Genomic DNA, 25,566 nt, shown 5'->3' on the forward strand with positions numbered 1-25,566 from the left:
TAAAAAAAACAGCTGAGGAATTCGGGAGAAGTGTTATAGTGACTGTAGCAGCACTCGCTGAGGAAATCATGAACACTATGAATTGAATGCATAAAATCTTCTCTCTCTATTTCTTCTTCTCTAGAGTAGCTCACTCTCGAAGTGAGCCTACGAATTCCGCTTCCCTTGGGCATGTTACACATTACTTCGTCAAGAGTATCACAAATTCACAAAATCAAGTACTACGATGGATTTAGCTAGGTTCAATAACAATGGTGATTTTTTTATTCTGACTAGTTTTTGAGATGATTGCAACATGAAGAGATATAATATCATTTATTAGAGATAGGATATCCGGGCACGTAGTCCAAGCCAGCAATCTCTTATGATAGTTCGTTATGCACACTATAAGAAAAATGGTCTTTGACGGCCAATTTAATTGTAACGAAAATACTATTAGCAACCAATTTTGGTTGCTAATAATATTTTCGTTGCAATTAAATTGGTCACAAAATACCGTTTTTCTTGTAGTGATGGCATCTGTATATAAAAAGACCTCATGTATGTACGTACTAGCTAGGTTCCAAGTCAACAAAAAAGATCACAAGTTTTCTTCTGTCGACGAATAATCCTATATTATATATACGTGGATAAGGTATTGAACATATTTGTAAGGAATAAACGACCATCTCTTATTGAATTGATTTTATGAGGAGAGTTAGACTTATAAATTTTTTCATGATATCAGAGCCTACCGCATGAAGAATAGGAGCTCACACTACTTATTCCGTAACAAGGACTAGAAAAATTACTGGTATCCATGTGAGTAAGGGTGTTGAGAAATAATCTCACATTGCATATAGACGAGGTCTTAGATATGTTTATAGGAATGAGCCAACACTTTTATTGTTGCTCTCAATCTCTTTGTAAGTTTGGTATGCATACTTTTGCATTTGTCCTGATTCCTGATTTGCTTTTTAGTTTAATCTTTGATAGTGTGGATCACGTTAATCTTGAACCTTTGATCATGCATCATGAATATTGAAAGCAAAATCCTTTAATTTCCTAAAAACCTTTCGAGTGATCAACAAATTAACTAAATGGGTACGTATATGATTGACAAAACAAATTTGGAAGAAAATTTTATGATGATCTTAACTGGATCGCCGAACAATACTATAGAATATCTAATATTTTTCAGTTGTATCTGGGGATGTAGCTCAGATGGTAGAGCGCTCGCTTAGCATGCGAGAGGTACGGGGATCGATACCCCGCATCTCCATTTGTTTTCTTTCATTCATTGATAGTATGATTAATATTCATGCATGCAGGTATGATTAATTCTTGCCGAGACATGTTAGAGATTAATATGTTTTTTAAATATAAATAAAATATGATATTATTTCCCTTCTATATATGAACCTCTAACTGCATGTAGGTAGATCGATCGATGACATAATTACAGTGGCGAGACTAGAAATTCTTTTTAAGAAGTCAAATTTTCTATGCCATATATTGAAATTCAAAACTCATAATATATATATATATATATATAATAAATGAGATCTCGATAATTTGTAATTTATACTTAGAAATAAAATTCTAAAACTACAATATCTTAATAGATGTTTAAGATTTTTGATGATAATGTTTCATGAAATAATATTCATCAAGTATTATTTTTATAATAAAATATTTAAAATTTATTTACTTCATATATATAAACTATTAAGTGATTTTTGAGAATGACGTCTTCCATTATATTATGTAAACTAGTTTATTAAGTTTCATGTAAATTCTAGATATTTTCGTGTCACTTTAAGCATGTAATACTATAATAGAGACCTCAAATAAGTCTTTTTCTTGCTCAATGAAGTTTAGAGGATAAAACCTATCAACTATTTTCTATATAGATAACTAACCTTAAATGATTTTTTTTATATTTTTACTTTAAATTTTATATTAAGAAGCCTAATATCGTATAATAAAAAATCATAGAATCCATATAAATAAGTTTATTATTTCTCCTAAACTTAATTTTGATTTAATTTTGGTGAGAACCACACCCTTGAAAATAAATAATATATACAAGTTATACAAAATTCAGAGATTAATATAGGAAACAAATTGGATAGATATTTCTAAGTATATTAAAATTTTGTAGAGCATGAGATAATAAATTTTTTTGGAGGGGCCATGTTTTATATTTATAAAATTATGATTAAAAGCTAAGGTATATTTTAATTTTTCAAAAAATTTTAGGGGCCAGATGCATATAGCTAGCCTGTAGGCCCGCCACTGCTTCAGCATAAACAGAAAGTCTTGGAGAGATATGTGTTAAATCAATATATATAAGGAAAAATCTATTTGTCATCCTCACACTTCACACACTACACTTATTTTAATTTTTTTTTATTTTTTTATAATAAATATATAGTGTGTAGATGATAAATAAAATAATTTAATTAGTTTAATAAGAATAAAATAAAATAAAAAATAAAAAAAAAATAAAAAATAATATTTTAATATATAAAGTGTGTGGTGTAGGATGATGTGTAGCATTTCCCTATATATAAATGATCTATTTCTATACTTAGATGTTAGGGAGCTTATTAGGAAGTGTTGTTTGGTAATTATTTAATTTATTTTATATCAAATTATTTAATGTCTATACAAAATATAGAACATGCATGCAATTTATTTGTTTCGTGAGTCTTATTTTTTTAAAGATAATTTTGAATTAAATTTTGATCTGATAAAGGAGTGCAAGACTATTGATGAACTAAATTCAGTTTGAGATAGTTGGGGATATAGCTTAGAGCACTCTCATTGGATTATCTATATGTAAAGGACAGTTTTGATAAATGTGAGATGAATTTAAATATTAACTATTCTATTTATATAAATCTCTATATTTCTGATGAATTTAACTTTGACTATTCCATTTACATAAAATCTCTACATTTAATTATTCATTATATAGTAATAAAATAATATTAACCTAAAAAAATATTTAATTTGGATATTTTTAATTTATTTAATTTTATCATGAATTTAACTTTAATTAAAAAATATTTAACTTTTTAAGTATTTAATAAAATAATTAATAAATAAATTATTAATTATCAATTCAATGTTGGGTGCAAGATGAAAGAGAGAGAGTTACATAAATTAATAAAATAAATATTTGACCTTTATTTATACAGTACATAGCAGATTTGATCATTTCTTTCCGATCACTGTAGCTAAAAGCCACAAAATTTGATTTTGCCTAATTCAATGCAGCATGATTTGATGCCTGATATCTAAAAGGTTGCTTTAATTATACATTTACATATTCCGGTGCGATTGCTTCTAGATGGCCTCCCTTAGCATTCGAGAGGTATGGGGATCGATAACCCCTAGCTATCGGTAGATTTCCATTAATGTGGCTGGCTATTTTCTTTGTTTTAAAAATGAATACTACAGTAGAAGCATCAGACCATATATAAGACAACGTCACAATGACAATGACAAAACTTATTCATGAGCCCATAAATATAAGAGTCCTTTCGTTTTATTTCAATAAACATTTTATGCATTTGTTGAACCGTTTCATAGTTGAGCGATTCATCACTGTTGTCCTGTACTGTGCGCGTATAATACTTTGATAAAGACCACGTGCATGGCTGCAGCTTTAGGCTTTTACTAGTAGAGCCTTAGATTCTTCATGCCCCTGCAGATAGTAAAACGTCAAAATATACATTTACATATATACATTCTATGGAACGGCTCCGGGTGTGTTAGTTCGGGGTGCACCTAGCATTATAATGATTTAAATAAAATAAAAGAGTGAAAAAATCAATAGCTTATTTGTCTACAAAAAGAAAATATAAAGTTAAAGAAATATAAAAAATAAAGATAAAAAAAATCTAAATTTCAGTAAAGTATGAGTATTGATCTGCATTCATATTGGATTATCTATTTACTTTTTATATAATAATAAAATATTATTAATTTAATAAATTTTTAATTTTTATTTTTATCACATTTTATATTTCTACTAATTAAAATGTTAATAATAATTACATTCTAATTAAATTAATAATTAATATTATATATTTAGTGTTTTAAGTATTTTATTAGTTAAATTTACTTAAAGTTGAATTTTACAATAAGAATGCTTTAAAGCGTTTATGTTCTAAAAAGTAAAGTCAATTTAATTTTAATATTTAAAAAAATTTAAACAAAAAAGAAAGAAAAATGAGTATACTATCAGAACGAAAAGGACATGAAAAAGATACGTTAATTCGTGTATGCCACAGGACTATTAAGGGCCTTTTGGTAAAATAGGATCATTCGTTAAATTCTACAAGGTAGCTACACATCAAATAGTTAAGGGTCTTAAGGACTTTTTGATAAAACATGATCTTCATTAAATTCTACAAAAGAGTTACACGTCAAATGGTCAATAGTCTTAAGGGTCTTTTGATAAAATAAAACTTAATGGACTTAATTGAAAAACAAGAAAAATTAACCGAAAAACAACAAAAGCTGTCATTCATAGTTAGATAGCCACTTATTATATAGAAAATATATAATATATATTACTTATTATATATAATATATATATATATTACTTAATCAATATAAATAATTAAATCTATTTTTTTAAAATATTTAAATTTTTAGAATAAATAGTAATTTTTTATAGTATTAGAATAGAAATTCCGAATCTGAATCTAAATTTATACTTCATCCAAGTAGTTAAATATTTTACGTGAGGCATCTATTTATTGAGATCTAGAGTGGCTAGCAGCTATTTACGTGAAGGAAAGGTGTTGCGGGAACGTGGCTAGCAGCTAGCTAGTTACAAGCTCTCAGGGTTCCAACTTGAAAACTATAAAAAAACATAGGGTTATTTTATCTGCATGCAACGTAATCAATCTGTTTGAGAAAAGTGGCTGATTTCTAACTACTTCTCTGGTGTTGGGTTATAATATATTAATCATGATTAATGCATGCATGCAGATCATGCAGGTATGATGACATGAGATTTTAGAGACTAATAATGCATGTAATCAGCTTGTGCTTGACACTTGCTGAGACATGAATATAAGTTCAATGAACACACACGACACGCGTGCGCACACATACACACCTATATATTTATATATATATATATATAATATATCAAATATGGTAAGACTTTTTTGCATATAAAGAAAATATCATATTATTTCCCTGCTATATATGGACCTCTAACTGCATGCAGGTGGATCGATATTGACATACTTCAGCACAAACAGAAAGTCTTGGAGAGAAATCATGCGTTAGATCAATATAAATTATCTATTCTAACTATTTAAACTTATGAAATAGTTGGTGATTTAACACGGTGAGAGATATATTATTTGATTTTTCATTACTGGGTAAAATCAATTTGTTACCATTTGAACGACCAAAAGTCAAAAACAGTCAAACCATTCGAACTTAATCCATAATAGACATTCGGAATAGCAATCGAACACAGTTCGAACGTAAAAAACGTTAGAATGTATTCTGACAACATTGAACATGACATCGAATGAGTACAAACATAGTTAATTGTGTATTTCACCCCCAAAATTAATGTTTCCGTTTGAATGAATTTTGCTTCGATCAACCCCTCATGATCAAGTATTCATTCGATCATAATTCACGGTTGAATGTAAAGTTTTTACCGTTCGACTGGAAACCTATGATGAAACTAAATCATCCTAAAAAAACCTTTCTGTTGAACACTATCAAATGGTTTTACTCAATTTCATTCGAAAAAATATATTTTAGGACGAAATTAAAGTTTTCATCCCAATAGACCTTTTGGGACACTAATATTGGGATGACCTTTTGGTTCTGTTGTAGTGTTAACCATTAATAAAAATAAAAAATAAAATGAAATATTCGAGTAGTAACTTTGATGCGGGGCAAACTCATGGGAACAAGTATTAATGTTTTCCATATATATAACCAGGTCAAATATATGTCAGTGCATTTTACCTCTGCTCATCGCCAGATCCTGATCTACTGTTGCTCCCAGGGGTCTTGTAATTGGGAAGAGGAACTTGACCTGATTCTATCTTGATCAGATCCTGCACAAGGATCTCGTAGTGCTCTCTCACTTCCTCTGCAGATTTCCCACCCACAGCCTTGGCCACATTCTGCCAACGGTCTGGGGTGTCCTTGTCATACAAAGCAAGAGCCTTCTCAAACTGCTTATTTTGCTTTGGCGTCCAAGTGCTGTTACTCGAGCAATTGGAACCACATGAAGAAGTGAAAGGGCAGCTGGATGCCATTAATTAATATTGCTCTTAATTAGCTACAAGGGTACTGAATGAATGCTAAAGCAAAAGAAAGAAACCAGGAAAGTGAAAGAAACTGACTGAGAAAGTGAAAGATCAGCAGCTTTAGTAAGTTGTCAAGGGAGAAGATTGAAGTCAAAAGGATACATGAATGGGGAAGAGATTGCAATGCTTATTCCTTATAAACTACGTGAAAGTGCGGTACGTACTGATCAGGTAGTGCAAGTTGGCAATCGGCCTTATTCTAAGGGTATAGGCCGCCTATGGGTATAAACTAGGCAAAATGTTATTCGTTTCCTATGGGCCCTTGATCATGGTGGAATTTCTGAAGGCTAGTACAGTATTTTGAATATTGAGTATAAGAGGAAAATGACAGTAAAAGTAATAACATATTTATTTAAGTACCCCATGCATACTTAATTTGTATGTAATTTCTTTATAAGTTGACGTTAGTATGCGTTTCAATTCATGATATATTTCATGTTGACATGAGTTGTAGCATTGTTTAATTTAGCACTTTGTAATTCAAGGAAATGCATGGTTTTTTCTGGGTGTTTTACTCATTTGCGGTGCTCGATCTTCGATAGTAAAAAACTAAGAAGTTATTCATTTGAGTTTTGATTGATGATCGTTTGCGTTTTGATTCCAATACAAGAAGTTTGAATATGAAAAAAACTAGGGAGTTATTTTGATGGCCGATAAAGTTATATATATATATATATATGTAAGATAAGAGTTTTACTTCATGGTGCATGGTGTGTTGATAAACAAGTTAATAAACTGAATGTTGCATATATAGTTATTAATGATTAAGTAAAAAAATAATATTAAAAAATAAAATAAAATATATGAACGGTCAAATTGAAAAGACAAATTCAGGAAACATAATATCATCTTCCTTCAGGTAAATGATTAAGTTTAACCAAATCTCTTATATTTCATAGAGCTTTGCTATTGATAATCTCACACGCCATACACTATACTTGTACTATAAGAAAAATGACTTTTTTTTTTTCACTTAAATTGAATGCAAAAAATACAAAATGGTTAGTACAGTTTTTTTTTTTTTTTTTTTTTGCATTTTATATTTTTTTTTGTATTTTGTATTTTTTTGCATTTAGTACAGTTAATACTTTTTTTTTTCTTGCTATTGATAATCTCACACGCCATACACTATTCTTGTACTATAAGAAAAATGACTTTTTTTTCTCACTTAAATTGGATGCAAAAAATACAAAATGGTTGTGAAAAAAAAAAGTATTAACTGTACTAAATGCAAAAAAATACAAAATACAAAAAAAAAAAAAAAAAATACAAAATGCAAAAAAAAAAAAAAAAAACTGTACTTTTTGCATCCAATTTAAATGACGTAAAAAGTCATTTTTCTTTTTGTAATTGTTTTTATTTTTTATGTTATAGTTTTTTTATTTTTTTGGTTTTATTGTTACTAAACTAATTGAGTTATTTTATTTATCATCTTTACATGCACCACATACTTGCTAAGAGAAAATAACAAAAAGGTAAAAAAATTATGTATGAAGTACGATGTAACATGTAGGAATAATGAGTAGAATTTTTCTATTTTAAATCCTTATCATCAGAGATTCCCACGTTAGAAAAAGGTGCGTCGATCTTATATATATATCATGGGTTCCTAACATTTTCTTAAAGAAAACCAATCCTTTTTGTACTTTGCTTGTGTGTATAGTTTGAATGTTTGACAATTCTGCAGAACCTTTATCAAGATGATCAGAAGTTGACGGACTAAATGGTTGTGGAAAAGGTAGTGATCAAAGGATGTTTCGTAGTGAATATTACAAGAAGATGAGTGGACGAGAGATCAGATCAGGTCGTATTCACGTGCCAACCTATGAGAAATATGTGATTTCGTGTAGAGTGTTGATGGAATTATATGCTTTTTGGCACGTTGGACGTAGAATTTAAAAATGCTTTATCAGGGTCAAGCCCTCAAAAGGCCCTCGATCAAACTATTTTTTTTTTTAATTTTTTTAATTTTTATAACACGAATAGGGAATATATCTTATAATTTTATCCACACTAAAGAAATGATTGCGTAATGACGTGATATGAAAAACTTATAAATAGTGATGAAATGCTTTGAGTTAATTAGATGTTTTATTAGATTTTACGAAAAAATAGAAAAATAATTGAATTGTTATAAAATTAAACTATTGTTAGAATATAATCTTTATTTTAAGATTTGAAAAAGTTGAATTTTTTTTTTTGAAGTCTGAAAAAATTATAATGATTAAATGAAAAAATTAAAAATTTGAAATTGAAAAGTAGTTATGTTTGAATATTGTTTAAGAAGAAAATAAAATGAAATGAAAAGAAATCATCGTTATTCCCAAACAACCCCTATGAGGAGAGGGGAAGAAAGATTCCATATCATGGGAGATATATGCATATAAAATAGGATAATGCTTATCTCATAGACAAAAGTCACTGATGGTGGCCACCGATTATGTGTTTTTTTTTTAATCTCTTTTTCTAATCAAGCAAATTCATAAATAAATTAAGTGGTTCTATGATACAAAATTCAATGGGGGTGAGAGTCCTCAAAGTAGAATCGGGGTGTGTTGCAGATTGTTTGTCTGGACTGACTATAGAAATCTTCTACAATTATTTTATCTTGATTATCGATTAGGAAAAATATGAACATAAGAACGTAACAACTGAAGGATGCATCGATATGTCGTATAGGACCTTCACTGTTTGTGAAGGCATATATAATTCACGCATTACTCTAAAAAATAAGGTGGTGGTCATATTTGAGGAATCCGAAGGCACTAATCCAGTAGTGCTGCGCGTGATGGGTCAAATTTAGAAGAAAACCGAAGGCACTAATCCAGTAGTGCTGCGCATGATGGGTCAAATTTAGAAGAAAATAAAGTTAATTTGTTTTATTCTTCAAATTTTCCAGGCATGTGCCTTTATACTCGTCTTTTTAGAATGCCTTTAATTATATGCACACTAAACGTTCTTCTTACTCTTACCATGTAGCTGCGTTGAAGAATGAGAGAGATTAGAATATCATATGTGGAGTAAATTGTAATCATCTCCATTTTTTCTTATTTGACAGTCTTTGACAGCTATCGCGGTTAAAGCTGAAATGCTAGTATGCCACGTCCACATCGGTATCGAAATCCTCTACCGATCAATTAATTTTTTTTTCAATTTTTTTTTACCATTTTTTAAAACTATTTAGATATTTAAAAATAAAAAATAAAATCACATATTCATTTAAAAAAACTTATTTAATCACTAAAAAGAAATAAAAAAATAAAAACAAATTTTGGTAGAGGATTTCAATCCTCTATAAAACAAATGTTTTCCTATCTCTATATACACATATAATAGTTTTAATAATCTGGGAAGGGATGGAAGATTTCTTAATTGTTCCCAGAAGTAGAAATTAGAAACAATTAACCTATGTTCATCGTATACGTGAGTTTTAGGAAAATGCTAATATGCTACTTAAGTTTGTTTCCGCTCACATATTTAATTTTATTTTTTTACTTAATGATTAAGAAAGTAAATTTTAATATATTGATGTATTCTTTTTATTTTTTAAAAATACTTAAATATGTTAAAAGATGTAAAGAAAAAAACAAAACAAAAAATGAAAAAGAAAATTTATACTAGTTGGTATTAACCTAAACAATTCTGTTATACATACACTAGGGTCATAATAGCACATTCTAGAATAGTTTTTATTTTTCCTTTTATTTCATATCATAACAGAAAAAATTCTGTTACTTGTGTATAAAAAGGAACCTTCCCATGAAATACAATTAGGATCAAATTCATGAAAAGAGCCTCTGTCAACTTGGTATCAGAGCTGCTAGACCAACAGTCTCCTTGATCCATGGCCACGCACACAGATACCTCTCATTCTCCTCCCCCTCCAAGTTCCTTTGTCATCTCCTCCTTCTCACATGTCCTCACTACCAAGTTATCCATAGATAACTCTCTTATGGAAGGTTCAAATTTTAACTTACTTTAGAGGATAAGATCTTTATGGATATGTTGATGGCTCACTTCCATGCCCCCCCCCCCCCCCCCCCCCCCCAAAAACCCTATTCTCTTCTTCGGATAGTTCATTCAAGCCAAACCCAAATTTTCTCGTTTGGACTCACACTGACTAGTTGGTTCTTAGTGTTCTTTTTTTCGTCTCTGTCTGACCCTGTTCTTGGCCATGTCTTATCTACTTCAACTGCTTGAGAGCTATGGTTATCCCTTACTTCCATGTTTGACTCACATTCCCTAGCTAAAGAGTTTCAAATTTGTTTTCAGCTCACTAATCTTGCCCGCGGTGACCAGTCTATCTCTGATTACTTCTGGAAGGTTTGATCCTTGGTTGATACACTAGCTTCCATTGGAAATCATCTTCCAGGTAAAGAAATTGTTACTTATCTTCTTACTGGCCTAGGCAGATCTTATGAGTCATTTGTCACCTGAATTACAACCAGGTCTGACCCAATTACCACTCATGAGCTTTACCAACTTCCGCTCATTCAAGAAAGTATACTTGCCCATTCATCCAAAACTCTTATAGAACTATCTATGCACTATGGTGCTACTAGAGTTAGAGATCAGTGAGGTCGCTCTGCATTTTGAGGTGGAAGGCAAGGTAGAGGCCGAGGTCGCTTCTCAAGTTGAGGCCGATCCAATTTCATATCCTCGGGTGTATTTCAATAAACATATGGTGGCCCATGACCAACCTGCCAAGTTTGCAATAAAATCGACCTTGTGGCCCTCCAATGTCGACACCGTTGGACTATTCCTACCAAATTGAACCCCCCAGGTCCTTCATAACCAACTATACCACACCAATCTCTTTTTCTGCAAACCATACCACCCCAACTTCTTTCACTGATTTATCTTGGTACCCAAACTCCGCCGCCATTGACCATATAACCAATGACTGGAATAATTTGAACTTGCCGTCTGAACCTTACAGTGGATGCAAAGCAATTCTTGTTGGTGATGGTATGTGCCTTCTGATTCAACACGATGGTAACTCTGCTCTCACCTCAAATTCTTCCTCATTTTTACTTCATAATTTGTTTCATATCCCTAACATCACCAAAAATCTCGTTTTTGTGCTTCAATTCTATACTGACAACTTGTGCTTTTTTGAATTCCATTCTAGTCACTTCTTTGTGAAGGAAAATGGGACCAAGACCACCCTCTTCACCCGACCAACACGTAATGGTCTTTATGTGTTCCCTTCCTTGGCCCTTTCGATGTCGCCGCCATCTACTCATCTCGGTGAATAGATCACTCTCTCTCAATGGCATTGCTGACTTAGTCATCCCTCTCAACCTACTGTCATTCATGTCTTGCATTACAATTGCTTGCATATTTGCTCAAATAAAGTTCATTTTTGTTGAACTCAAGGTTTCAAGTTTCGTGTAATTATATATTTACACATAGATTTTGTTAATAACAAACGAATTCAAAGAATAAAGGAGTCTCAAACTCAAGTTGTCTACACAATGGAGTCAAGTATATCAAGGAGCCAAGCATGAGCAAGAAGGGAACAAGTTCACATTAAAACTCATGAAGTAATGTTGTAAATCTCTTAAAAAATTCGAAATTAGGATTAAGGTTCAAAATTAATATTTTATCATAAAGCATTAAAATACATTTTTCATATTTGCATGAATATTTTAAAAATTAAATTTAAAAATTTTGAAAAATGATTGATTGTCATCCTTCACATGTGCATGACATGATTAAAAGTTTAAATTTTGAAAATATTAAAGATGATTGATTGTCATCCTTTACATGTGCATGCTTTATTTGAATATTTTTAAAATTGATTGATGCACTTTTTGACTTATGCAAAAGGTAGATGATTTTGTTTGAAAAATTTGAAAAGTAAATAATACTCTTTTTGTCATATGCGAAAAGTAAAAAGATTAGGTTTGAAATTTTTGAAAGGTAAATGATGTTTTCTTTTACAATTGAAAAAGAATAAATTTTATTTGAATTTTTTGAAAAAGTGAATAATGTTGTCTTTGACATGTGAATCTTTTTAAATTTGAATATGAAGTCTCATATGCTTATAAATAGATCATTTGAGAGTTTCAAATTTACAACACTAAGAACATACGCATATCATTACAATTTTTGCAACATTCATTCTAAGTTATCAATCTCTCTTCCTATGAAAGACCTTGGCCAATTGTCTTATTTTCTAGGTCTTGAAATAGACTATTTTGCATTTGGATTATTCATGTTTCAATGTAAATATATTAAAGATTTGCTTACTCGAAGCAATATGTTGGGTGCCAAGCCCATGACCTCTCCCGGTAGCTTCTCTTAAACTCTCACAATTTGATTCTGCTTCATTTGATGATAGTACAATATTTCGAAGTATTGTTGGTGGGTTGCAATATCTTTCCTTTTTAAGCTCAAGCATATCCTTTGTAGTAAATAAGGTGTGTCAATTTATGCATTGTCCCAAATTAACTCTGGTCTGTTGTTAAAAGGATACTGAGGTATCTCAAATCAATATCAATCAAGATCTGTTTTTTAAGTTTTCATTCTCTTTAACATTACAAGCATACTCAGATGTAAACTAGGTTGGCTATCCAGATGACAGACAGTCCATAAGTGGTTTCTGTGTATTCTTAGGCAACCATATTATATCATGAAGCTCCAAAAAGTAGAAAATAGTGGCCAGGTCCAAGACAGAAGTCGAATATAAAACTCTTTTCCTCTACAGTTGCTGAATTAATTTGGCTTCAAACCATGCTTCAAGAATTGGGCATTTTCTTATCCAAGTCTCCTACATTCTGGTGTGACAACATTGGAGCTACCTACCTCTCGGATAACCTTGTTTATCACTCAAGAATCCAGCACATGGATATAGACTATCACTTTGTTCATGACAGAATTGCTACCAAGGCCTTGCAAATTTTATTTTGTAGCTCAAATGATCAAATTACTGATGTACTCACTAAACCTTTAGTTTCAAACAAATTTTCGCTTTTTAGATCGAGTCTCACTGTTGTAAATACTCCACTGAACTCAACGGGGCATATTAACCTGACAATTCTGTTATACTTACACTAGGGTCATAATGGCAAATTCTAGAATAGTTTTTATTTTTCCTTTCATTTCATGTCATAACAGAAAAGATTCTGTTACTTCCGTATAAAAACGAACCTTTCGCAATACAATTACGATGAAATTCATGAAAAGTGCCTCGGTCTACTGTTGGCACGCCTGCGGTCAAAGCTGACGGCACACTAACACTGCCCATGAGCTTTATATTCAATGATTCTTCATTTCACAATGCTACGCGTTCTCTGCTAATTCCAAATCAAAGTGATTTTTGCGCCCATATAGCACTTCTACTTACTGGGTTTCTTAAATCTGCTTTGCTGTTGATGAACTTGCTCTCGGTCTGTTCTTCTTGACTTAGTCGGCTGCGAAACAGCTGCTTGGTACTTAATGCCGGAACTCAATTCTGTAAAATCATAGTATTTCTTCGTTGGTAGCTGCATGTCTTGGAATTTGGGCTGCTGGTTCAGATAATTCCGACCCTCTTTTACAAAAATCGTTTCTTATCTTTTTCTGCATAACTTTTTTTTTCCCTTTTTTGTTTTCTTTTTGTGGGACTCTGTTTACTATACGAGTTGGATTTCAAGCCCTCGCTGGGAGCCATATGATCTAAGACTTTGAATACCTGGATTCATCACAATTTTATTGCTCTATTTTGTAGGTGTGCTAGAAATTTCTTGCCTTTCTATGCTAGTTTTGCGACAACAGAAGGATAACTGTAATTCTCTTTTATTGACCAAATTAAATCAGGAGTTTTCTGCGAGTTTTGATATCGGAATAGACTACCCATTTTAGCCAATTGGTATAGAAACAGAGCAGCTGGGTTCGTGCTTTCATTGGTTTTTGTTGTTATTTTTTTGCCTTTTTATAATGTTTCTTATCGTCTGAGTACAGCCTTGCTATTTGTGTAATATTGATAGAATTTCTATTGTAGATATTCGTAAGTAGTGGAAGTTGTATGATTTATTCATTTCTGCCAAAAAAAAAAAAAAAATGCTCAATTTAAGCCAATGAATTAATCTTGTCAATTTGCAGATTGAAGATACTCTATTATTGGATGAAGAACAATTGTGCTGAAGTTGTTGAGCTTCGATATTATTGTACAATTAAGGTGAATAATCGTTTCTGGGTAATTGGGAATAAATTTTATCATCAGTCATAGAGGATTTAGGTTGTATGATTAAGCGGTCTATAACTCATACACAAATGTTGCAGTTTTCTTTAATGACATTTTCCACACCCTCACGGACAGCTCTGGGTTAGAGTTCACTGGTCTTGATTTTATTCCCTATCAGTACATAGATAATTGATTCTAGGTTGACAACCATTCTAGAATGTACTGAAGTGTTGGCTAACCATATTTCAAACCATACAGTGATCCCCAGAGGGATAAGGCTTTATGGTTCCGTTAATGTATTTTTTTAACTTTGCTTATTCCAAATTTCCCTGTTCTGCTACAACTTTCTGACTAAATTACAATTGGATGCAGGTTCATCGTTTAATGTGTTTAGAACTCAAGAAATTCATTGACAGAATCTCGGAAATATTACCAGCCATCGAGTCTGCCCGGCCACGATGCACATCGGGAATACAGGCACTGTGCACATTAAAAATTGCAATGGATAAAGCAAAATTACTTATACAGCACTGCTCAGAGTCCAGTAAACTCTTCCTGGTACATATTTTGCTAATATATTCTCTTGTATACATTCTGTATAGTTGGGCTATGCCTTCTGGTTATCAATAAAATTTCCTATTACTTATACAAAGACATATTTTTCTGACATAGTTTGGACACAAATGGGGTCTTTGAAACAAAAATATCTGCATTCATACAATTTACCAGCCTCAGGATGGTGTTCGTTATTTTATAAAATCTATTAAAACCAACCTGAATGTATGGTAACATTTGTTAGAGCTTTAAACCATATAGAAATTAATTAATGTAGTTGAACAACACCAATAACTTTTGCATCAATTGAATATTTTTCTTTTTACACCATTTTGAAGTGACCCTTTGCTGAGGATGCCGAGGAATCAATTTAATATCAGTTAAAGTGAATTGTATAACTCCCACGCAACATCTCTGATTGTTTCCTTTAACTTATGTCCACTATTTTAATAGTAATCAGAATACCTGAGGTGAGCCACCAGTTTATTATGCTAATCTTTCATTAAAAGGTTTTGTTTTCAAATTTGACTGTTGCCTTATTTTAACTCTTGTTTTTTGCTCAATGAACATGTGATTACTAATGCCACAAACTATCATAGATGAGTTAAAACCTTTCCAAGTTGTAAAGTACATTTTAAGGCATGCATTGAGTTCAGTCCTATTAATATTTGTATGTATGTTCTCAAGGCTTTTATTTGCATCGTTCTTCACTATTAAATTGTTAATATTTTCAGGCAATTACAACAGAGAGGATAGTTTCCAGATGTGAGAAAATACAAAAAACTTTGGTAGTATCTTTGAGTCAAATTCAAAATATGGTCCCATTGCTATTGGCTGGAAAGGTTTGCAATACTTCAAGCCCTTCTATTATATATATTTAGGAAATGGTGAATAATCCGAGATTTTCAAATTCATTTTGAACTAGATTTCCATGCATGGCTTTTTAGGTTGTGTTCCCTTCGATGCCTCAGTACCAGTCCCCTCCCCAATCAACTTTTCCTGGTAAACGGTGTTGAATGGAGTAGAGAATTAAAAAGTTGAGTGGTTTAGTCTACACACCTCTGATGGCTCTACTTCATAATGCAGGCTCCACATGCTCATGCAGTATGAAGCATAACATAATTAACTTTGACTGTTGTTTTAAAGGATCCTTACTTGTTTCACATACTTCAAAAATGGACTCTGCTGAAAGAGTCTCAGTTTCCGTTTGTCTTCATCTTCATCCCTTTTATTTTTATTTTTTCTGTATTGCTTTAATTTTGGCAATTCTAATTTGAAAACTTTTTAGCTGTATTTTTTGACGACCTTATATTTGTATATTCTGCCTTAAGTAGTCCCAGTCGCTACATTATATGTCTGGTCAGTGCACCTTTTAATCCCTCAACTAAATATTCAAATTGAACATTCTCTGTAGATATCTGGAATTGCCCGTGATCTTAAGCACACAAAGTTTCCCCTTGAACCTGCGGAAGAAGAGGTTGGGAAGGTTATATTAGTATTGCTTCGACAAGCAATTCCTGTGTCCAATTCTGTGAATGATTTAGAACTCGAGGCTGTTCGACTTGCGGCTTTGACACTAAAAATTACATCCCCTTCTGCAGTTTTGATAGAGAAAAGATCTATTAAGTGTTTACATGATAAAGCCACTGACACAGACCCTAAGAAAAAAATCTTGAAGTGGTTGTTCTATCTTTTGAGGAAATATGGAGAAATAATTGGACGATACCAGGATCATGACAGCCATATGCAGTGTGATGAGACTCGAGCTGATGACTTTGGTACACCCGAACCTCCCAAGGAGTTCAAATGTCCCATCACTATGCAGGTGATGCATGATCCAATGATTATTGCTTCTGGGAAGACGTTTGAACAATTTTGGATAGAGCGGTGGTTTAATGAGGGTAACCAGACATGCCCTATAACTCATATGAAGCTTGACAACTTGTTCATGACTCCAAACTCTATACTGAAGGAACTCATATAAGCTTGGTCTTCCAGGCAGGAGATTACTATTCCTGACCCATATTTAGAACCAAACATTTCCTCTCTTTTCCCCCTGGATTCTTCGTTTTCCAGTTCCATTGCCAGCTTTCCTAGTTTTGCGAATAACTTGAACCTTCAACTTAGTGCTGTGTCCATACGCTCTTCAGGGACTGATGATGTTTCAGAAAGTTTAGATGACTTTAGTGAAAGCAGAATAAGTAGTAGGCATGGACCGAAAAATGCAGTTTCTGAAAAACTTAACCACTCTACAGAGAGTTATGGAAATATGTTAGCTTCTCTTTCCAGACTTGCTGCACATTCATGGGGATCACAGTGCAAGACAGTTAGAGATGTGAACAAAACACTTCAGGAAAATAAACAAGCATGTCATACTTCAATTTCCAACAGTTGTGTCGAACCTTTGATTAAATTTTTGAAGGATCCACATGAATTAAATGATGTAAAAGAACAGAGAGATGGAGCAGAGGTGCTGTTGGCGATTTTGAGAAATAACAGGTGATAATTCTTTTGCATGGATAGTTTTTTTCTTGTTATATGCAGATGATATTTTTAATTATGGGCCTTTATGGTCTCAAGGCATGAGCCTTTCTAGTTTTTCTTGAAATGAGAAAAATTGAAATAGAGTAGCATAGGATTGAAGATTATAAGGCTTGCTACAAACGTATGGTTTCACATAAACCAAAAGAGCTATAATGATTAGATCAAAATAACAGAAACTGCTCAAGAAGAAGAAAAAAGAAAAATTTTTTTTTTGGGGGCTTAAACTTTTAGGTAGGTAACTGGGAATTTATACAAAAGATATTCCATGGATTTCCTAAATATTTGTAGAAAGTACTAAAGAGTGAATGAATTGCTAGTATATACAAGCAAAACATTTTTCATCCTCTTAACTCTATTTCTACTCCTACCTTTTGGTAGGGGTTGCTGTGAGCATGGACCTGTTTGTTCTTCTTTCTATTGTTCAGTATATTTTGGTGCATGAGAAATTACTAGATCCTATGCTAATAAACTTTCTACTGTTTCATGCAGCAGTGAAATGCTACTATTTGATAAAGATGGGATTTACGTGTTGGCATCGTATATTGAAACTGAAATCACTGGAGAAGTCCTTGGTATCATAGAGGTTTTGTCTTCCCAACCTGAATACAAGTCTATGATAGGGGAATCTGGTGTTCTTCCTTCCATTCTTAAAGTCCTGGATACCAAGATCAGGGACTTTCAGAGTATTGCCATGAAGATACTGTGTAATTTGTCCTGCAATTGTGATATTGGATACCATATAGTGTATTTGGAGTTCATTCCAAAGCTGATTAAGTTATTGGGTGATCCAGATTTGGCACGGTTTTGCATTGAGATCATTAGGAACCTATGCAGTATAGAGGAGGTTAGGATTGTAGTAGCTGAAAGCAGCTCATGCATCAGTGACATTTCCCAAATACTTGAAACTGGAACAAAGGAGGAACAAGAACATGCTGCAAGTGTTCTTCTTTTTGTATGTCGTGAGCATGTTGACTTCTGTCAACTGGTCATGAGAGACACCATCATACAATCTTTGGTTGATTTGTCTCTCAATGGGAATTCTAGAGGTCAAATAATTGCCTCTGAATTGCTCCACCTCTTGGAACATGTAAAAGATGATCCTCTAGAATGTTCAATTCCCGAAACTGATCTAACCCTGCTTGACATCTCAAGCTCCTCCAGTAGCCAGTATGAAGATAAGAAACCATCTTACTGGGCATTTCGGTTCTTCGGAAAGATTTTATCACTATATTTGTAACGCCCTTGATGGCTTGCAAAATTTCATATTGCAGATTTTACAAGTTCGCTCGAGCGGAGGCTTTTGGCCGCTCGAGCGAATTCAGGCAGATTCAAACGCTCGACTGCCGCTCGACAGGGAGCTCGAGCGGGTTGCTGAAAAACGAAGATCGCTCGAGCAGAGACATTGGCCGCTCGAGCGAAATCAGGCAGAGTCGAACGCTCGATGTGCGCTCGATAGGACGCTCGAGCGAAATCAGGCAGAGTCGAACGCTCGACGCGCGCTCGACACACTGCTCGAGCGAACATCGTATTTTGACAGATTTTAGGTTTTCCGCCGTGGGACCATATAAAAGGCCATTCTTCACTCTAGAGCCGCGAGTTTTGACTGGAGAACACTCTTTGGGAGAGAAAAACATAGCTAGAGGGATTCAAATCATTTGTTTTGGAGACAGAATTCCAATTTATTGCACGTACGTTTGATTCATACACGAGCACGGACGGGAGAAAGGCGTTGAATCGTTCCCTTGAGCTTTTGACGACCAGTTGAGGCTGCAAGGAGGATTTTTCAGTGTTTATTTTCTTCTTCCCATCTTCTCAGAATAATTATGGTGAATTCGTTTATGTTGAATTCCAATTCTAGCATGAGCTAAATTTTCTAATTTCTAGGAAAACGATGTAACCTAATTCCGAACTATGCTTGTTTGTCCATGCTAATTTAATGAAATTCTCTCTTTATTTATCTGATTTATTCTGAATTTATTGCTTCTAATTAACTGGCCATTGATTAGATGATTATTAATCTTGTGATTTGCTATCGAAAGAGGGAATCATAGGGTAGATCTTGGATATTTCAGCATAGGTAAGTATAGAGATCGAAAGACTTGTATGAACCTGTGTAGTAATTAAATCATTGGTCTTATTGCGTTCTTGATTATTTAATTTGCATACTCTTGTGTGAATTGATAAACTAGAATCACTTCCAATTGACTATCGAAAGAGGCTTTTGGATGAATTAGAGATTTGCTAATAGACAAAAGAGGTTTAAGTTAAATTAGCTGGATGAGAAAAGCATAGTGAAGAATTATGGTGAAATCGATTTCCTAGAAGTTTTCTTCCCTATTGAATTTGATCTTTGAAAGTCAGTTTTATTTTCTTTGCTTATTTCTCTTTGAGTTGATCTAGTTTTATTTGCAACTACAAAAACCTTAGCGATTCCTCTAGATAAAATTGAGATTATATAATTTTGGTATTTGGCAAGAGTAAGGTACCAATCCCTGAGGACGATACTCTTCTTACCACTTTATTATAAAACTACGATACTGTGCACTTGCAGTTTTGCACCGGTCAAGTTTTTGGCGCCGTTGCCGGGGATTGGTTTATTCGTATTCTTTTCGTCAATATCGATACAAAGTAATCTTGGTTTTAATTTAGAATTTTGTTTTAATTTGTTCTACAGGTGTGTTTTTGACATTGGATGCGCCGTACTAGATCTTGTGACATTATTCCTGTTGATCCGGAGATTGAGAGAACTCTTAGATCACTAAGAAGAAATAAGATACTAGCTATGGCTGAAGAAGATCGTGAGGTACTACCACGCACCTTGAAGGACTATGTACGGCCAGTTGTGAATGGAAATTACTCGAGCATAATGCGCCAGCCAATCAATGCCAACAACTTTGAGCTCAAACCAGCTTTGATTAGCATGGTGCAGCAGGCTCAATTCAGTGGATCACCACTTGATGATCCCAACATTCACCTGGCTATGTTTTTGGAGATTTGTGACACTGTGAAGATCAATGGTGTTACTGAAGACACCATTAGACTGAGATTGTTTCCCTTCTCTTTGAGGGACAAGGCTAGAGGTTGGCTACAATCTCTACAACCGGGAAGCATCGTTAGTTGGCAGGACATGGCTGAGAGGTTTCTTGCTAAATTCTTTCCTCCTGCCAAAACAGCCCAACTCAGGAGTGAGATTGGCCAATTCAAGCAAAATGATTTTGAGTCACTATATGAAGCATGGGAAAGGTATAAGGACTTGATTCGACGTTGCCCACAACATGGATTGCCAGATTGGTTGCAAGTTCAGATGTTCTACAATGGGTTAAATGGGCAAACTCGAACTATAGTTGATGCTGCTTCTGGTGGAACTTTGATGTCGAAGACAGCTGAAGGTGCTACTGCACTTTTGGAGGAAATGGCCTCAAACAACTATCAATGGCCAACTGAGAGGACTTTGGCTAAGAAGGTTGCTGGAATTCATGACTTGGAGCCGATAGCAGCTCTTTCCGCTCAAGTAGCTACTCTATCTCATCAGATTTCAGCCTTGACAACACAAAGGATACCACAAAGTACAGAATATGTTGCATCCACAAGCATGATAGTTCCAAGCAATGAGGCGAGTCAAGAACAAGTTCAATATGTCAACAATCGGAACTACAATTATCGTGGTAATCCTATGCCAAATTACTATCATCCAGGGCTTAGAAATCATGAGAATTTGTCATATGGAAATACCAAGAATGTGTTGCAACCTCAACATCCTCCCGGATTTGATAGCCAACCAAGCGAGAGGAAGATGTCACTTGAGGATGCCATGGTTTCCTTTGTTCAGGAGACCAATGCAAGGTTTAAAAAGACTGATTTACGGTTGGACAACATTGAGACTCATTGTAGCAATATGGGAGCTGCTATAAAGAATATTGAAGTGCAAATTGGGCAACTAGCCACTACCATCAATGCCCAACAAAGAGGAGCTTTTCCCAGCAACACTGAAGTGAATCCAAAGGAACAATGCAAGGCCATCACACTTAGGAGTGGAAAAGAAATAGAGAGGTCACCATTGAAGGAGAGCAAGTCCACCCCTACAGCTGTGAACATTGGCCAAAGCAAGAATAAAGTAGAAGAAGATGAGATTGTCAATGATACACTAGAGGAGACCGACTTTGCTCCTACAATTTCATTTCCTGACAATCCTCCTATTCTTGCTCCTCCACTTCCTTACCCTCAGCGTTTTCAAAAGCAAAAACTAGATAAACAATTTTCTAAGTTTTTGGATATTTTTAAGAAAATTCACATTAATATTCCTTTTGCAGATGCCTTGGAACAAATGCCAAATTATGTCAAATTCCTGAAAGACATCATTTCCAAGAAGAGAAGGTTGGAGGAGTTTGAAACAGTGAAGCTTTCTGAAGAATGCAGTGCCATTCTTCAAAAGAAATTGCCTCAAAAATTGAAAGATCCAGGGAGTTTCACTTTGCCTTGCACTATTGGAAATTCATTTTTTGATAAAGTTTTATGTGATCTTGGTGCTAGCATTAATCTTATGCCACTTTCTGTTTGCAGGAAATTAGGACTTGAAGAGATGAAGACTACAACAATTTCTTTGCAACTAGCGGATCGGTCCATCAAGTATCCACGTGGAATCATAGAAGACGTATTGGTAAAAGTGGATAAATTTATCTTCCCTGCTGATTTTGTGGTGTTAGACATGGAAGAAGATGAAGAAGTCCCACTAATTCTTGGCCGACCATTCTTGGCTACGGGAAGAGCTTTGATTGATGTTCAAAAGGGTGAGTTAACATTGAGAGTGAACAAGGAAGAAGTTATGTTCAACATTTACCAAGCCATGAGAATTCCAGAAGAGCCAAACACTTGTTTTCGGATTGATGACATTAAGCAATGTGAAGAAAAGGCCTTTAAAGAAGATGCACCAGCCTATCACCTAGAACGAGCCTTGCAGCAAGATGCATCACTTAGCAATGAAGTGGAGAGGAACTGTACTCTTATTCCTCTTAGAGATCCCGATTGAGGAAGATTGAAAAGTCTGGCTGTAGACTTTAAAACAAGCGCTTATGGGAGGCAACCCATAGATCTATCTTTATTTCTTTCATTTATTTTATTATCTTTATTTATTTAAGTTTTAATAAATTGGTTTTTGATGCAGGTTTATTTAGCAAGAATAAAGAGCTGGAAAATTTTAAAACCTCGGAAGGTTCACCATGAAACCAGGGAAGTTCCTTTATTTCTTCAATCCTTTTTACTTTTGCATCACAATGAGGACATTGTTTAGTTTAAGTTTGGGGTTGTAAACTCCTATAATCATTTGATCCTCTTGTTTTCTAAGTCTTGGGTTGTTGATGGGTTGTTTGAGTCTCTTACCAAGCATGCATTGGAGTAAGATTGAATTCTCTATGACTCTGAAATTTGTGATTGAAGATGGTTTTGAGAAAAATTTTCAAAAATTTCTTTTATGTCAAGTGAAGTTTTGTGGGTACTTTGGTTTAAATTTTTGACCTTGAACACAATTGAGCACATAGTCATTTTTCTCTTATTCCATTTTGCTTATGAAGAGAAGAAGTTGAATTAATTGAAAGAGGAAGGTTCGATTTTGCTTTGCTCTAGAATCCGTTGATGGGTCCTTGAGGCGAAATCCTAGTCGAGACCAAATATTAGAGAAATGATCTAGGCATTTCTTTGGCATAACCAAAAAGCTTTCCCAGCCGTCCTAAATGTCATGCCATCATTACATGGTGTGTTTCCATAGTCAACCCCCTTGAGCCGTCATGAGCCTTTATTGATTCTTTAAACTACATAAACCATGCCCGCTCTAAGCTTGAAAAACAATGAATCTACCGTTGATAGTTTGAGAAAATACTTTGGTGGAGAGTTACATTTAAAAGAGAAAATTGGTTACATGATGAAACGTATTATGTTTGCTCTGTTCGATCAAAGAAAAAGAAGAAGAAGAAAGGAAGTGATATAAAAAAAAAAAAAAAAAAAGAGAAAAGAAAAGAAAAGAAAAAGAAGTAGCCAAGCGGAAAGTGAATTACCTCAAATTTTGTTAAGGGAAGTGTTGGTATTACATCAGTGATTACAACAATAATAATGCCACAAGTATGAGCATATTGCCAAGAAAGAGCTATGATTTGAATCATGTGAGTTTCTCTTTTAATGTTATTTTCACTAAGTATTTTCCCAGTTTGATTTAATTTCCCATATCCAGTTCTTTCTTAACTCTCACCCTGTGGCCTATCATTACAACCTTAATAAAGACCTTTTGATCTTTGATTTTGGTGTTGACTACATTAGTGGAGAGGATTTCTGAAAATTGGACTTATGGGGTTAAGTTTTAAGAGAATTCTTCTGATTTTGGTTGTTCTACTTTTATCTGAGTTTGCAGGTGGTTTGAGGTTAAATTGACTATATCACACACACACTCAAGGTCTTAGCTTTAGGCTGAAGTAAACGCCTAACTCTTGCTTGACAAATTGCAAAATTTTTGATTGATTTTCTTGCTATCTTTGATGTTAAAAGAGTAAGATACTAGAGATGAAATCTAAATTCATAAAAGCTTGGTGAGTGATGATACTTCTCTTTGGGGTCGAGTTGATATTGCCTAAACTATCATTTGTTTTTCTTTTTGTTTGAGGACAAACAAAGTTGTAAGTTTGGGGGTATTTGATGGCTTGCAAAATTTCATATTGCAGATTTTACAAGTTCGCTCGAGCGGAGGCTTTTGGCCGCTCGAGCGAATTCAGGCAGATTCAAACGCTCGACTGCCGCTCGACAGGGAGCTCGAGCGGGTTGCTGAAAAATGAAGATCGCTCGAGCAGAGACATTGGCCGCTCGAGCGAAATCAGGCAGAGTCGAACGCTCGACGCGCGCTCGACACACTGCTCGAGCGAACATCGTATTTTGACAGATTTTAGGTTTTCCGCCGTGGGACCATATAAAAGGCCATTCTTCACTCTAGAGCCGCGAGTTTTGACTGGAGAACACTCTTTGGGAGAGAAAAACATAGCTAGAGGGATTCAAATCATTTGTTTTGGAGACAGAATTCCAATTTATTGCACGTACGTTTGATTCATACACGAGCACGGACGGGAGAAAGGCGTTGAATCGTTCCCTTGAGCTTTTGACGACCAGTTGAGGCTGCAAGGAGGATTTTTCAGTGTTTATTTTCTTCTTCCCATCTTCTCAGAATAATTATGGTGAATTCGTTTATGTTGAATTCCAATTCTAGCATGAGCTAAATTTTCTAATTTCTAGGAAAACGATGTAACCTAATTCCGAACTATGCTTGTTTGTCCATGCTAATTTAATGAAATTCTCTCTTTGTTTATCTGATTTATTCTGAATTTATTGCTTCTAATTAACTGACCATTGATTAGATGATTATTAATCTTGTGATTTGCTATCGAAAGAGGGAATCATAGGGTAGATCTTGGATATTTCAGCATAGGTAAGTATAGAGATCGAAAGACTTGTATGAACCTGTGTAGTAATTAAATCATTGGTCTTATTGCGTTCTTGATTATTTAATTTGCATACTCTTGTGTGAATTGATAAACTAGAATCACTTCCAATTGACTATCGAAAGAGGCTTTTGGATGAATTAGAGATTTGCTAATAGACAAAAGAGGTTTAAGTTAAATTAGCTGGATGAGAAAAGCATAGTGAAGAATTATGGTGAAATCGATTTCCTAGAAGTTTTCTTCCCTATTGAATTTGATCTTTGAAAGTCAGTTTTATTTTCTTTGCTTATTTCTCTTTGAGTTGATCTAGTTTTATTTGCAACTACAAAAACCTTAGCGATTCCTCTAGATAAAATTGAGATTATATAATTTTGGTATTTGGCAAGAGTAAGGTACCAATCCCTGAGGACGATACTCTTCTTACCACTTTATTATAAAACTACGATACTGTGCACTTGCAGTTTTGCACCGGTCAAGTTTT

At 33.8% G+C, this 25,566-nt stretch overlaps 2 protein-coding genes and 2 non-coding genes across 18 annotated transcripts; 2 read left to right on the top strand and 2 right to left on the bottom strand.

The window, feature by feature from the left end:
• The first annotated feature begins 1,188 nt into the window (after nt 1-1,188).
• Nucleotides 1,189-1,261, top strand: TRNAA-AGC. The gene has a single exon. It is a non-coding gene; the product is annotated as a tRNA-Ala (tRNA).
• A 2,206-nt stretch (nt 1,262-3,467) lies between these two features.
• On the bottom strand, nt 3,468-6,460 carry LOC122295884 (protein RADIALIS-like 6). The gene is made up of 2 exons (XM_043105152.1): nt 5,998-6,460; nt 3,468-3,694 (listed from the first exon to the last, which is right to left on the bottom strand). The coding sequence occupies exons 1-2, from the start codon at nt 6,291-6,293 to the stop codon at nt 3,667-3,669; spliced, it is 324 nt and encodes a 107-aa protein (XP_042961086.1). The 5' UTR covers nt 6,294-6,460; the 3' UTR covers nt 3,468-3,666.
• Nucleotides 6,461-10,389: 3,929 nt separating this feature from the next.
• LOC122295422 (U-box domain-containing protein 6-like) lies at nt 10,390-18,981 on the top strand. Of its 15 annotated transcripts, none has more exons than XM_043104431.1 (6): nt 10,390-11,312; nt 14,433-14,508; nt 14,887-15,072; nt 15,804-15,911; nt 16,484-17,568; nt 18,103-18,981. In XM_043104431.1, the coding sequence occupies exons 5-6, from the start codon at nt 17,339-17,341 to the stop codon at nt 18,848-18,850; spliced, it is 978 nt and encodes a 325-aa protein (XP_042960365.1). In that variant the 5' UTR covers nt 10,390-11,312; nt 14,433-14,508; nt 14,887-15,072; nt 15,804-15,911; nt 16,484-17,338; the 3' UTR covers nt 18,851-18,981. The 15 variants fall into 15 exon arrangements, with proteins under 15 accessions (XP_042960365.1, XP_042960368.1, XP_042960373.1 ...); XM_043104434.1 differs by having other exon boundaries at nt 10,390-10,716; XM_043104439.1 differs by having other exon boundaries at nt 10,392-11,312; nt 18,103-18,811.
• Nucleotides 18,982-20,788: 1,807 nt separating this feature from the next.
• On the bottom strand, nt 20,789-20,895 carry LOC122297982. Its single transcript, XR_006239042.1, has one exon. It is a non-coding gene; the product is annotated as a small nucleolar RNA R71 (small nucleolar RNA).
• Between the last annotated feature and the right edge of the window lie 4,671 nt (nt 20,896-25,566).

This window comes from Carya illinoinensis, chromosome 15 (assembly GCF_018687715.1).
Source record: "Carya illinoinensis cultivar Pawnee chromosome 15, C.illinoinensisPawnee_v1, whole genome shotgun sequence".
NCBI lineage: Eukaryota > Viridiplantae > Streptophyta > Magnoliopsida > Fagales > Juglandaceae > Carya > Carya illinoinensis.